At 30.9% G+C, this 15,060-nt stretch overlaps 1 protein-coding gene across 1 annotated transcript in view; it reads right to left on the bottom strand.

Moving 5' to 3' along the window:
- Window positions 1-14,015, bottom strand: part of LOC127934838 (integrin beta-8-like) — a 26,812-nt gene extending 12,797 nt beyond the window's left edge. The window contains exons 1-9 of the mRNA XM_052532364.1: window positions 13,447-14,015; window positions 12,557-12,642; window positions 10,833-11,004; window positions 10,476-10,722; window positions 7,454-7,619; window positions 3,938-4,096; window positions 1,855-1,950; window positions 412-501; window positions 1-16 (exon numbers count right to left, since the gene is read on the bottom strand). The exon at window positions 1-16 is cut by the window's left edge and continues 128 nt beyond it. Coding sequence (XP_052388324.1) covers window positions 1-16; window positions 412-501; window positions 1,855-1,950; window positions 3,938-4,096; window positions 7,454-7,619; window positions 10,476-10,722; window positions 10,833-11,004; window positions 12,557-12,642; window positions 13,447-13,531 — 1,117 coding nt within the window. The 5' untranslated portion in view covers window positions 13,532-14,015. The remainder of the gene's footprint in view (window positions 17-411; window positions 502-1,854; window positions 1,951-3,937; window positions 4,097-7,453; window positions 7,620-10,475; window positions 10,723-10,832; window positions 11,005-12,556; window positions 12,643-13,446) is intronic.
- Between the last annotated feature and the right edge of the window lie 1,045 nt (window positions 14,016-15,060).

Here is a 15,060-nt window from a genome sequence, read left to right as displayed (position 1 = left end):
CATCCGACAGCAGCTTCTGCGGGAGAAACGCACAGAGAGAAACAGAAATCAAGAAAGGAGAGACGCTTAGAAAGAGCCCATTGTCTGGAGCTAAGACGGCTCTTGTATAAGCAGGTTCACAGGGGAAAAGGCCGTGGTAAAAATAGCAGAACTTGCATTTTTGGCTCAAGCATCCGAGGCCGTTCATAATGCAGGCTTCTGTTAGTGGATTTTAATGAGGACAATGCATTGTTGTGCTTGCGTCGAGATTATTCCTCTCCTTTAACGCAGATCCTGGCATTACAGCCCGTGTTTTTCCCCGTTAAACCGAAAGCAAGCGTTCTGAAATGTTTGGGACCTTCTGCACTTCTAATCGAATTGCCCTCGAGTGGATGGAGAGAGCAGAGTGAAAGAGAAACTAAAGCTGTTTACCTTGTAGGCTTGCACTACTAAGTCTTTCAGATTAGATGCTTTGGGGAACAGACGGCCCACATAACTCCCAGGAATCAGGTCCAGGAGATCCTGTTCAGAGAAAAAGACCAAGCATCTTAAAATGACTAGTTCAGTTATGTTGAAAGCAATAATGCGTTTACAGTAATTGCGAGCGTTAGCCCCGCCCACTTTTTCAGCGCTGGTGTTCTGGAAGTAATTTTTCTAATACTTTTTCCCAAAGGGATTGTAAAAAATGTCTTTGTTAAAGCGTAATGAGTCATGAAGCAAACTAACCAACTTAGAGGAAAATCACAACATTATGAAGTTTTATTTGAAGCCAAAAAAAGACGACAAGACTACAATCCCATAAAGCATTACAAACAACATAACTGAATTTAACACGGTTGTGAAATATTAAACTATTAATTTAAGGTTTTCTTTCATATAAAAATATTTTAGCATTTTGAGATCATATTGAGATGGACTTTGCGCAATGTTCCCTGCCCAGCTCTGATTGGTGGAATTTTCTTGTACAGCATCATGTGAAATTTAATAAAATAAAATAAAATAAAATAAAATAAAATACTTACTGCATTTGATTGTATTAAATTTACACTACTAGTAATTTTATTTTTTTATGTATTAATGTATATGTATTTATTTTAGACAGTAGCTGATCAACATGAATTTTCATTGTTTAAAAATGAATAAATAAATGGATAAATAAAATAAAAAAATACTCCACTACTACTTTTATGGTTTTATTTAATTAATTGTATTTTAGTTTTTTTTTTGACAGCCACTGGTCACCCTGAACTTTAATAAAAAAATTAATTATTAAAAAAAAAATATATATATATAAAATATATATATATATATATATATATATATATATATATATATATATATATATATATATATATATATAATGTAATATAAATAAGAATTAAATAAAAATACACTTCTACTTTTATTTATTTATTTATTCGTTTTTTTTTTTTTTTTTTTTTTGTTAGTTTTTTTTTGACATCTACTGGTCACCATAAACTTTCATTGTATGAAAATATCGCTATTTATAAGAAAAACAAAGCATTAATGTAAATGTATGGACACCGACTTGATTACATCATTTGCAGTGTTCCTTGGTTGCCGAACTCTGATTGGTGGAATTCGCTGCATAGCATCATCGGTAATGTAGTTTTCCACCACATATTCAGCTTTTAAACAAGAAAATGTTTTTTTCTGTGCTTTTTTTAACACAGAAGTTGCATTTAATCCAGAATAGTAAGTTAACTCAATCTTTTTTCATGCACATATTTGTTAAACCAGCACTACAATCACTAATTGAACAAGTCACGGTTTGTGTTCCCATAAATCACTGCCTGTGTTGCGTAACGGATTGATTTCTGTAGGAGGACACATCCAAACTCATGGTGAAATTACCTCATACCACTGATATTGCACCTGGTCCACCGCAAAGATGGAGTAAACGCTGTTCTCCAATAGTTTCTCAGCCAGTTGGGCGATTGTTGGGTGCTCCTAAAAAAACAACAACACAATCTGCTGTTGAGACTGCAGTGCTGAGATAAACATGTGCAACTTTCCATTGATAAATCATCATGACAAACATAAATGCAAATGCAGGATATTATGAAAAAAAAAAAAAAAAATATGACCATGCTTTTGGACATTATGGTATATATGAACAAAAAACATGTTATTTTTTTTTTATCCATGTCCATTCTATGGTATATAATAACAATAACATACTGTGGCTGCATTAACTTAAACAAACACTATAATAACTGTTTTTGTAAATTAAAATAAAGCTACAATAAAAGGAATATTAATATTAGATTAAAAACTCAAATCTCAAGTCAACATTAATTTAAGTTGAAGTACCAAAATTACTAAAACTGACAAAATAAAATCGATCTAAATAGAAACATAGAAAATAAATAATAATAAATAAAACGTAATAATAATAATACTAAATTTTACAAAAGCACATAACAAAGTGACCAAATCTTAAATAAAAAAAATCTTAAATCTTAAATATAAAAATAAAAGCTTATTGTAAAAATTTGTAAATAATCTAATAGTACAGAAATAATACTATAGTATTAATATTAATATTCAATATAACAAAATTGCATTGGTAACTAACTGAAATATGTTTAAGCAGAATAATTAAATGACTTAAATGGAAAACAGAAATATTAAAAAAATATATAAAATGACAAAAGCGTATATAATTACTACAACTTAAACTAAAATCAAATGAGTATGAATAAATACTATAAGTACGTATAAAAATAACACTATATTATCAATATTAGCATTAGTGATAACAATATTAGATTTAAGAAATACTCACATTAACTAACTGAAAAAAAGTTTATTGATTTACTAAAATTACCAAAACTGAAATAAAAATTAAAGTTAAATAGAAATATAAAAAAAAAATTACAAAAGCAAATAAAATGACTAAAACTTATAAAATATAATATAAAAAAGCTCATTTCAAATATTAATACTATAATAGTCCATAAATAAAACTGTATTATTAATATTAAATATTAGATGGAATATTTGACTTGGCAACTAACTGAAATAATTTCTAATTTACTAAAATAAAAAAGTTTCATAGAAACATTTTAAAATAAAAAGTATTAACCGCAATGATGAAAGCACATAATGATTCGTTTTTCAGTTTTTTTAAATTTTTCAGAATTCAGTTTTCAATATTACTGCAAATGGCTACATTTTCATATACATTTTATATCAAATTTATTTGGTTCAAAATTAACTTTATCTATTTTTTAAACAATTACTTATTTAAAATAAGTGTTCAAGTCTCTGAAAGTGACAATAGTTGAGGATTTTCTTTTTTTCCTCGAAAAAGACTGTCTAATGTATTATGTCTCAAGTCAACGAACGTATTTACTTGTGACAAAAGCTGATTCGGCTTTATTAAAATGTGTGCATGATCGCATTAAACAAATAGTCTAAATAAGTTGTTCATATGAACAAAGCATGAGGTTTTCTTGCATAATTAACATTTTAATTGTTTGGTTAGACAGTTCATATATAGTATATTCACATTAATAAATCGCGGATTAAACGTGGAGTTATGTTCTGTATGCTGAATATGAAAACAAGCGCATGTGCACAGTAGCCATAACTGCGCGTTGCATCTGCTGATTGCTGATTGAGATTTACATGCTTGGCTCACTGACCCTGATACTCTCTTTAATGCATCAATTTCATAAAAAAGTATCTGGAAATGCACGTGCATTTAACCTTCAGAGCTTCAGGACAACAAACAGAAAGTGCACGTGAAAGTCTGTCAGTGCACGAGCTTCATGCATCTAATAGTAATGCATGGCAGAAATTAAAGCATATCTAATGTAAAACAGTCAAGCAATGTGCACGTGTCTCAATTCTGTGCAATGAACCCCAGTGCATCTCTAGCTTCGCATCGGAGGTTGTGTGTGTGTTAAGTGCTTGGTTTGGTTAATGGTACCATAGTCGTAGTTTGAGAGTAGATGTTATCCTCTAGATGGCAGCGGCCGTCGTGAGGAACCACGATCCCAGCCAGTTTACTGTCCAGAGCCAGATGAGACGGCTGGTCTGTCATAACCAGCAGCAGACGCTTCGCTTCGGGACGCCATCCGATGTCTTTCTGCAGAGAGGAAGCAAGATGCTGCATGAGAGTGTGTTTAGTTTACAGCTCACTCAGCAGTTGGATCATTTCTTCATAGTGTGCATCTGTAGTGTGTTACTAATAACCGCTGAAGCGTTCAGCTGCCAGGATGAGGAACGTTTGATCATGTCTTGAGAAGAAGAGAGCTGTGACTTTGATGCTTTACAATCTTCCTCCACAGATGTCTTTTATATATATATATATATATATATATATATATATATATATATATATATATATATATATATATATATATATATATATATAAAAGACATACTGAAAATGAAACAAAGAAACAATAAAAAATAAATTAAAACTACTAAATCAAAATAAATAAACTGTAATATTATAATAGACTCTATGCTTGACAGATGAAAATAAATACAAAAAATACAAACAATAAATTCAACAATAAAAATAAACAAATTGATGAATAAAAGAATATAAATAAACAGTAAAAAAATTAAATACTACAAATAAAATGAAATAAAACAATTGAAAAAATAAAACAAAATAATAAATGAACAGAACAAAACAAATAAATACAAAACAATTAAACATTCAAAAATGCATACATGCAAATAAATAAAAATAAATGTAATAATTTTAAATTAAATGTAAATTATTTAATAATAATTTAATTATTAATTTAAATTATTTGTAAATTTAATTCAAATATTTTTTTTAATCATAACTCAACATACAAGATAAAACAAATAATTTAAAATAAACAAATTCTAAAAACACAATAAAAAAGGCAGGAAAAATTATAAATAAAAATAACAAATAAAAAACTTAAAATAAATAAATAGTACAAATAAGTAAATATATAAATAAAACAAAAAATAAGTATAAATAAATAAAATTAAATAACTAATACAAGAAAAAATGCATTTTTATTTTCTTAATGAATCATTACTTAAACCATGTCTTAATGAAAGGGTGTTTTGCATATTTACATTTTTGCCTCACAGATAATAAATAAATAAACAAATACTAATCAAATCAGAATATTAAATACTAAAAGTAGAACAAAAAATAAATAAGTCACTAATCCTAGTCTTTTGCCATGAGCCTGTTACTAGTTGAACACAAACTGCACGAGTCGAGTGTTTCCAGCTGCCAGGAGTAATGAGTAACGTTTGGCTGAAAAACCCAGCGCAGATGCACACAGGAACTACCAGCGCTAGTTAAACAACAGTCTGTGTAACTCATGTGAGGGATAGTAAACGTAAATCTAGAGGTGCCAGAGAAAAACACCTCCTCACGCCGCCTCGTTTCACTTTCTGACTCTCAGGAGGCATGGAGAGAAATAATGAAGACTGAAGCTCACTTTCCAGAGCACAACCTTTCATGCATACAGCTCAGAAAGCAACAAGCCGCAGAAATTCAAGGGAAAAGTCCCAGCGGCCGGATAAAGAGGCTTTGTTGCTGTAAAGCCCCTCGTCCCAGCTCTCACGCTTTCACTACGAATGACTGTGAAGGCTGAGAAACTCGCCTCTCTCATGACTGAGCAATGACATCATGCTCCGCAAACAGCGGCGAGCTGCGGCTGATTCAGCGCTTCGTGCTTCATGAATGCGCTGTTTTCTCTCGCTTCAGGAATCTCTCCCGTTCCCAGACCTGAGAGCGACCGCAAGAGAGATATGTGCTGATGACACAGGAACAGTCATGCTAACGGACCGGGTTTCTGAGCTTTAGGAAAATCTTTCCCGAGGACCATATTTGCACAAACATTGAGGGATCTGATAACTGTCACACATTAGTGTGGAAAATATAAATAATAACTCTGCACTGTTTAATTAAACACTCTTGAAGAGGAGGGTGCTGTTACTTTGCTGATTTATAATTAATAAAAAAAAAAAAAAAAAAAAAAAATACAATAAAATATATTGTTTAAAGTAAAACAAAATAAATTAACAAATTAACAAACTATAATATATTATCATTTACATTTTCGAGTGATTTGAGCCAGTAAGAATCCACCTAAAAATGTTTAAAAAAATTATACAAAATAATTACAATATGCATATATTATTAAAAGTTACAAATAAGTAAATAAATAATCAAATAAACAAACTATAATATTATATTGTCATTAGGATTCATAGGTTATTTGAGCCAGTAAGAAACCGCCTAATATAAAGTAAAATAAAATAAATTATTAAAAGTGAAAAATAAGAAAAATAAATAAATTAACAAATTAAAAAACAAACTTTAATATCATATTGTTATTAGGATTTAAAGGTGATTTGAGCCAGTAAGAAACCAACAAATAAAATTAAATACAATTAAATAAAAAAATTAATGTAAATTTAAATTACAAATGAAAAAAACTGTAATATCACATCATTACAACAATAATAAAAACAAATATATTATTAATTATTCTATATATATTAATATATTATTAATAATTTTTCTTAAAATAAATAATTAATTAATTAATACATACTACTAATAAAAACACATAATAAAGAAATACATAACAAAATTACTAACGTAACAATAATAAAATGAATAAATAAATACCACAAAACAAACTCATAATACTAAGAATTACGAAAGAATAAATACTTATATAATATATAATATATAAAAATAATACAACTATAATATCACTAAAACTAATACGAGCATTTTTACTTGAGCCAGTAAGGAATGACCTAGAAATCACCCTTCACAAAAAAAGATAAAAATAGATGCATAATCAATTAAATAAATAAACAATAATAATATAATCACTCATAAAAGTGAACTGTAATATTATAATAATGTAATATAATACTATATTTGTACTGTTTACGGATGTTGTCAACTAAAAGTAAACCTTGTGATATAATTCAACTTCGTTGTGTATAATTCATAGCCATAAGCTTGTTCAGAAATGGTGGCAAAAACTTGATTATTAAAAAAATAACAACTTTCTCTTTAAATAAAAGAGAAAGTAATAATCCCCTTTTAATTATCAGGTTCTATCTGACATTTTTGTCAAAATTGAGTTATTCACATATTCGTATTCTGTGTCAGCGTATTTAATTTATGTGATAGATTTTTTTAAATGTTGTGTACATTATGGGATGTTTTATTTAAAAAAAAGTTCTATTTTTAAATAAAACATCTAAGGAATTACAAGGTTCTATCTACACAGTCGAATGGAACACTAGAACTTTGAAGCTCAATATCTCAAAACTACTCGGAATGCAAATAGAATCTTAGAATTCCAAGGGGACGATGCAGTATTTCTTAAACACTGAATGACCATCTCTCATCAGTGTGGAGGTGATTGTTTGCAGGTGTGTTCATAAATGCAGTGCATTACTCGGCTGTGTTTACCTGACAAACAGCGGCCTGCAGCATGGCATCGAAGCCTCCCTCCGGTGTGTCCATGTTCCCAGAGATCCTCTGCTCCTGAATGACCCGTGTGAACTCGGTCATGTTGTGTGTGATGGGGAGGACGTGTATGAAGCCGTGAGCCGGCCTGCAGTGCACCTCATAATCACTGAGACAGAGAAACAGAGAGATTTACAGCATGACATCCACTGCAGATTCCCACACGAGTCACAGTGAGATCACCGCCCAATGAAGGATACCCTGAACGGCGTTCCCCTCCTGGGACACGCTCCCAGATTCCCATAGGAAAAAGACTAATCACACATCACATCACTCGAATATCTCATCTGTTTCTGCTGAACAGAGAGAAAGCTGTTTTTGTGTCCCACTTCTGATCTAGAGTTACAGGAGAAATCTGTCAGACTTGATATTGTTAACTAGAACGGTTAAAAATCATTGAAATAAAATGTAACGTCAATATATGATGAAAAACGTAAACTTAATAAAGGCTAAAAAGCATTAGATGCATTGCCTTGGGAACTCTCTGAAATAAAATGAGCTGAAGCAATATAATTACTAAAACTGAAACTGAAAAAAAAAAAAATGAGTGCTACAGAGAAATATTTACAGATAAGAATGACCAAAGCACAACAAAATAACAAACGAAAATTAAATAAATAATGACAATACGTACTAGAATTACTAAAACAAAAACTGAAATTAAATAAAAGGTTAAATACTAAAAATATGGTATATAACACAAATTAGTAAATAATTTATTAAAATATAAATATAATTACAAAAAATAAATAAAGTAAATTATAATATGAATTCTTTTATTATTTTTTTAATTTTTTGAATATATTTTTTATTTATTTTTATTTTAGTCATTCTTTTTTAGTAATTGTAATATTTATTATTATTATTAACATTATTATTAATAAACTGTTTAACTGACTTAAACATAAAAGCAAAGAAAAACAAAATAAAAACCAATATAATAATAATAATAATAATAATATTAATAATAAGGAAATAAGTTACTAAAATAAATTACTAAAATAAAAATATAATTACTAAAAATAAGTTAATAATAATAATATGAATAACATTTATTTATATTTATTTTTATTATTATCTATTAAATTATGATTATGATTTATTTTTATTTTAGTCATTATTTTGTTTTAGTAATTGCAATATTTATTATTATTATTATTAATATTATTATTAAACTGCTTAACTGACTTAAACATAAAAACAAACAAAAACGTAAAACCTTAATAATACCAATAATCAAATAAGCTACTAAAACAAATTACTAAAATAAAAATATATTTACTAAAAATAAGTAAATTATAATATGAATAACATTTATTTTTCTTTTTATTATTATTTATTTAATTATGATTATTATTTATTTTTATTTTAATCATTATTTTGTTTTAGTAATTGTAATATTTATTATTATTATTATTATTATTATTAAACAATAAAATAATCAAATAAGTTACTAAAATAAAAAACTAAAATAAACATAAATACTACATAATATTAATAATTAAAATTTTTAGTATTTATATTATTTACTTATTTTTTAGGAATTATTATTTTAGTAATTTTAGTACTTAAATGTGCTTTCCATATATTTAAATAAAAACAGTAAACGCAACAATGATTAATAAATACTATAACTGCATATAAATGAGACTGAAATAACACTGTGATCAATTGAGCACAACATTTATTCAATTTTGTCTTAGCTGATGAATTCGTCTGTTTATTTTCTAAAGAATTTTAATAGAAACATTTGAGACAAAGTAAATACTCAACTGAAGCTCAAATGCATGTTTTGTTTATACCAGTTTATTCAAAATAGAAAGTGAAATATATAGTTTAAATATTTTGGATGTCTCTGGTGGCGGTGTCACTTTAGCGAGTTGTTTTTAAAGTCAAGAACTTCCAGGGAACAAAGATATAAAAATGATGTCCTTTCTAAAAAGGCAACAAAAGGTTTCACAAGAGATGCAATCTGAACAATTTTCTCATACAAAAAACGGAGCTGTGTGATTCTGCGCCAAGCTCAGTTCAGAAGCATTGAGTGCACAACGATACTCAGTAAAAATATTTACAAAAGAACTCAAGGTCTCAAGTATCAACTCACATGCTTCTCCTAAAATCCCTTCCCAAAAAAATAAAAAGTAGATGCATATGAGTCAAATATATATATAGCTTTAAAATTACTGAGAGTTTAGATCATTTGTTATGAAATATTTGACTTTAACCTGTTTACTGTCACACACATTTTTGAACATAGACTTAGAAGTGCATGATCCAAACCTAAATGTTTATAATTCATGACTGAAAACATTTTTTGTGACATGATTTTGATGTACAATTTTTCATGATAAAGCAATTTTTGAATTTAAAATGGGTTTCAAAGAATGCATTGTGAGATTTTAAGTTTTCAAGTGATATATAATTTCTGATGATTTCTAAAGTGTGATAAAGAAAAAGGCTTTTTTTGACAAAGGTCAGAACTCTTTTCATGATATGGTAAATTATAAATATTTTATGATAAATTAATCTATTACTTTACATAATTTTTAACAAAAAAGATTGGTAAAATATCTATTTAGGAGTCTTAGACCTTTCCAAATATATTTATATATAATTTTTCATGATTAGATTAGGATTTAATTGTAATATAGTGAAGTATTCGTAAGGGGCCCACCGAGGGGCCATGTGGCAGTTAACAGGTTAAATAGCATTCTAGTCAGGAGAAATGACTGAATTAATTATTAAAAATTATTTTAAAAATACTTAAAATATTAAAGTAAATACATTTATTATTTATAAATTTATTATTATTTAATAACTTAACTATTTTATATAATAATGTTTAATTATTATTTTATTTTATTGTTTAAATGTCTCATTATGAGAACAGATTCGAAGCACTAAAGAGTTGTTCGCATTTGTTCTCTGCTATGGGCTGCTGTGCTGCAGTTTCGGGTGTGTTCACCTGCAGGGGTTCAGCAGTTTGGAAGGGTGCACGTCGATGTACGGAGACACCGGTTTATCCACGAACGAGCCGAAGCCGACTCTGAAGTCGCTGGAGTGTTCCTTCATCAGATGAGACAGAGCCAGACCCGCCGTCTTCAGCCGGTCCAGATTATCCTGCATGGATGCCGACACGTCCACTAGATAGTACAGATCCACAGGATAGCGCTCCAGCTGATGCACTTCCACCACGAATGACACCTCGCCGCCTGACACAGGAAGTGACATCATCACAACACTAGATCTAGAATTGCTAAGGCATTGCTAAAGTGTTCTTGGTGGATGCTAAACCGTCTGTGTATCAGTTTAATGATGTTACCCGCTCGTAGATGGATGTTAATCTCTCTCGGTGACACCTGTGTGCTGCTGATAGAGGCGTTTACTTCCACTTTCACATTTGGGTTCTGGATGAAGGCCTCGTCACAGCCCCGGACTCGCAGGTCAGACACAGATCCGCATCGCTGACTTGCATGAGCGCCGTCCAGAAACCTCTGTCAGGGTAAACAAACCATCAGAAAGGTCAAAGGTCACCGCAAGCACTGGCTGTTTAAAGAAACAAGGCGACTGCTGTGTAGGGTGGCCTGATTTAAAGTACACAGAGCGAGCTAAAGCTCTTGAGCTCAGAGATTATTGCTGAGATGTTGTTCAGAGATTAGTCTGACCGGTGCAGAGCGAACACAACACTGACTTAATCAACTTATTTCCTTAACCAGGATATAATTCTTAAATTCTTAAAGCCCAGGAATATGCATTACCTTCTTTATAAAGAAAGCATTTAAATGAATCGTTCGTCCCAAGAAAATAAACACATCAGTGATAGAGAAAAAGTTAAAACTCTATAAACGGACCAAACACAACCGTACTTTAATGGACACGTATTTCATTTCTTTTTTTTTTCTTTTTTAAAGAACTGACTTTTGATTTGTAGTTTGAAAATTGTATTATTATTATTGTTATTATTATTATTATTATATTATTGTTTATTAATATTTAGAATTAGCTTTACATTTTATCTTTTCAGTTTTAATTTTTATTTTTATTATTTTTATTATATTTGATTTACTCATTTTCGGATGCACTGCCTTTTGATTTATAATATAAAAATAATGTCAAACACAAAGGAATGTGTTTAACATAATCTTTAAAATATTTCTTAAAATACTTACCTCCGTATTAAGTGTTATTTTAGTATTATTTACGTACTATTGTAGTATTAATTAATATTTTCAATTAGCTATTAATTTATCTTTTCAGTTTTCACATTAATATTTTGTAATTTTTGATTTTACCATTATCATTTATATTTTTTTATATTTATATTTAGCTTAATTTTATTAGAATTTTCGTTCTGTTTTTTTTACATACTTTTATAGTATTAATACATTTTTTGAATTAGCTTTTATTTCTATATTTTTATTTTCCACATTTATATTTTTATATACATTTATATATATATATATATATATATATATATATATATATATATATATATATATATATATATATATATATATAAAATAAAAATATAGAAATAAAATCTAATTCAAAAAATATATATATATTTTATTATTATTATTATTATTATTATTATTATTATCATCATTATTATTATTAATAGTACCTAAACTTATTTCAGTTAATTGTCAACTTTAAAAATTGTTTAAAGTTTAATTTTTTTTTTCTGTTATTTTCCTACACATTCAGAAAAAAAGGTACAAAATTGTCACTTTCAAAAAGTACTCTATGTACACTTTAGTTACTAAAATGTACTTTCAGTGTATTAATATGTAACCTTCAGGGGTAAAAAGATGCATATTTAGCTTTTGTACCTTTTTCCGGGAGTGTATGAACATATCAGAAGTTTCCGCATTTCTATTTTATGGCTTCCCACGATCACTGATGCATTCTGGGGATTAGGGATTCAGTGATTTATCACTAACAGACTAATCACGAGCACTTCACACACTTACAAACCTTGAGCAGTGTGCCGGGGTACAACAATAGCAGCTCACACACACACACACACACACACACACACATTACCTCCTGAGAGCACCACGCACATTCAGGGCCGCGTCTCAGACAGTCTTCACACGTGGAGACGAAGGAAGACAAGCATCTGTTTTCCGCTGAACACAGAAACAGAGATTTACACATGAATGAGCGAGCGTTCACATCTTCAGAGCGCTTTGTGTTCAACACAGACCCTGTTCGGAAAGAAACTGTCTCTGAAAGATGAACAAATCATGACAAGATTGGCTGGTTTCAGCTGGTTTTTGAGGGGTTTGGACCAATTCTTCAGCTGCCAAGGCTGGGAAACCAGATGATCAATCCGCTTAAACCAGCTATGTCTATTTTAAGCCATTTTTTTTTTCTTTTTCGTCCTTTTTTTCAGCAGGTAAAACCCATTGCAGTCACAATACAGTACGGGGCAAGTTGTCACAATAGAAACCTGCTGGTTACACTGATTTCAGTAAAATACCAGTGTTTTAGTTCTACTAAATACTAACGCAAACATCATCGTCAATATATATGTATTTAAAAAGTATTATAAGATAATGAATGCTTTTCAGCTAATGGGGAAAAAAGACAACAATATAAAAGCCATCAATGAAAACTGTTAAAAAAAAGACGTTTATGAAAAATTACAGTTTTTTTGGGATAGCATTTCTCTTAAAATATAGCCTACTTTTAATGTATAGCGTACAAGTGTTGTTTAAATGTTCACTTGTTACCAAACCAAACTACCCGGAATGATACCAACATAAAAACCTCTCTGTGGGTGAACAGAGTTTTGACCCGAAACCTTGTTTTCATTGAGCCATAAACCGCGTGACAACTTGCCCCGTGTGTAAACACCGACTTTCCATTCATTCGGGAAAAACACTGAAACGCGCTGTGAAAGGGTTTTTACGATCCACAGCCAAACTCACCCGAACCGGACCTCGCGAGCACGAGCACGAGCAGCAGCATGCGAAGAGCAACCAGATCACAGTGTGGACTCGCGCAGGAAGTCATAGCAGCATCGAGAGCGCGCGTGTGTGTGTCTCCAGCGTTTGAACAGCGACTGAAAGTCCCCCCGGGAACACGTCAGACCCTCATCCACGCGCGAACAAAGGAGGGCGATTCGCTTCACCCAGCAACCTCCTAATCCAAATGTCCAGAGTCAGACGAAGCGCGGCGGAACCGCAGTGCGCGCTTTTTGTGATCATCGCGCGCTTTTACGCATCGGACGCGCAGGTGACGCTCCGTGTCTTCCACCCGCGGTCTCCTTGTACCGTCGCGCGAAGGTCACCGTCCGCGCGTCATCACTTAAAGGTGCACGGCGACGTAAGAAACAACCAGTCATTGCTGTTCATTGCAGTGATTTTGAAAGTGGAGCTGATGAACGCCCACCGGCGCGAGCCCGGACTGAGTCAGAGCGCGCGATGATCTGGGATCAGCCTTGTGCACCAGAGGAGGAGCACGAGTTTTATTGCTACCCTTGAGCTATTCTTCTGCTTAAGAATGATGGGCTGTCGGGTAAAAACCTGGAAGGGCTTGAATTAAACTTCTCTGCTCCAGGGAGGATTTTAAACAGTGACGAGTGATTTTTTTTTCTCCCAATTCTGAGAATTATGTTCCAGTTCGAGCTTCACACCTCGCAATTTGAACTTCATAACTAGCAATTACAAGTTATAAAGTCAGAATTGCATGATATAAACTCGCAATTACGTTGGTTTCTTTTTTTTAAATATATATATTTAGAAATATGCTTCCATACTAAGGAAGGGAATAGTTCACTCAGAAATAAATATTCTGTCATTTAATAGCAAACCTGTTTGACCTTTTTTCTTCCAAATAGATGTTTAGCCTAAACTTCACACTGCTGTTTTTCATACAATCAGAGTCCCTTCAAGGCTGAATTTATTTGATTTAAAAATTGCAATAAAAGGAGTAATATTGTGAAATGTTATTACAATTTAAAATAATTTCTTTTTGAATACTTTATTATTCTAATAGACTGATTTCAAAAAACAGTCGCTTCATGTTTTTGTGGATTCTTATGATGAATGTACAAGTTCAAGGTCATAAGTTGTATGATTCACTTTTAGGGTGTATTTTGTCCCTATTTGAGTTTAATGTCACTTGTCTTTATTAACTCTCATTTGTATTTCCATGGAAGAATGACAAATCATTTGGAATAACGAGTGGTGAAATGATGGCAGAATTAGTGTACTATAGCTTTAAGAAAAAAGCTTTTACTGAAGTCTCTCCAGATGTTGCACTGCATTAGATGCGATACGTTTCCAATTAGATGTGCCATTAAGAAAGCAGTTAAAAGGCATTTGATGTAGTCAAACGGATCAGATTTCATTTTGAGACATTTATTGAGCCCGGCCGCCATAGTTTATTTCAGTCATGCACACCAGCAAATAACAGGCCATCTCTCCAAGCTGAAATGAGTGTTTCATCATGGGTGGAGGAGAAGGACAATGGTGTCTCCTGTTCTCCAGACACAAGCTCAGTGGAAGCAGATTACGGGAGCGGGTCCAGTATTTAGGACG

The sequence above is a fragment of the Carassius gibelio genome, chromosome A19 (assembly GCF_023724105.1).
Source record: "Carassius gibelio isolate Cgi1373 ecotype wild population from Czech Republic chromosome A19, carGib1.2-hapl.c, whole genome shotgun sequence".
NCBI lineage: Eukaryota > Metazoa > Chordata > Actinopteri > Cypriniformes > Cyprinidae > Carassius > Carassius gibelio.
The sequence above is the reverse complement of the archived record's forward strand: the minus strand, read 5'-3'. Positions and strand labels throughout refer to the sequence as shown.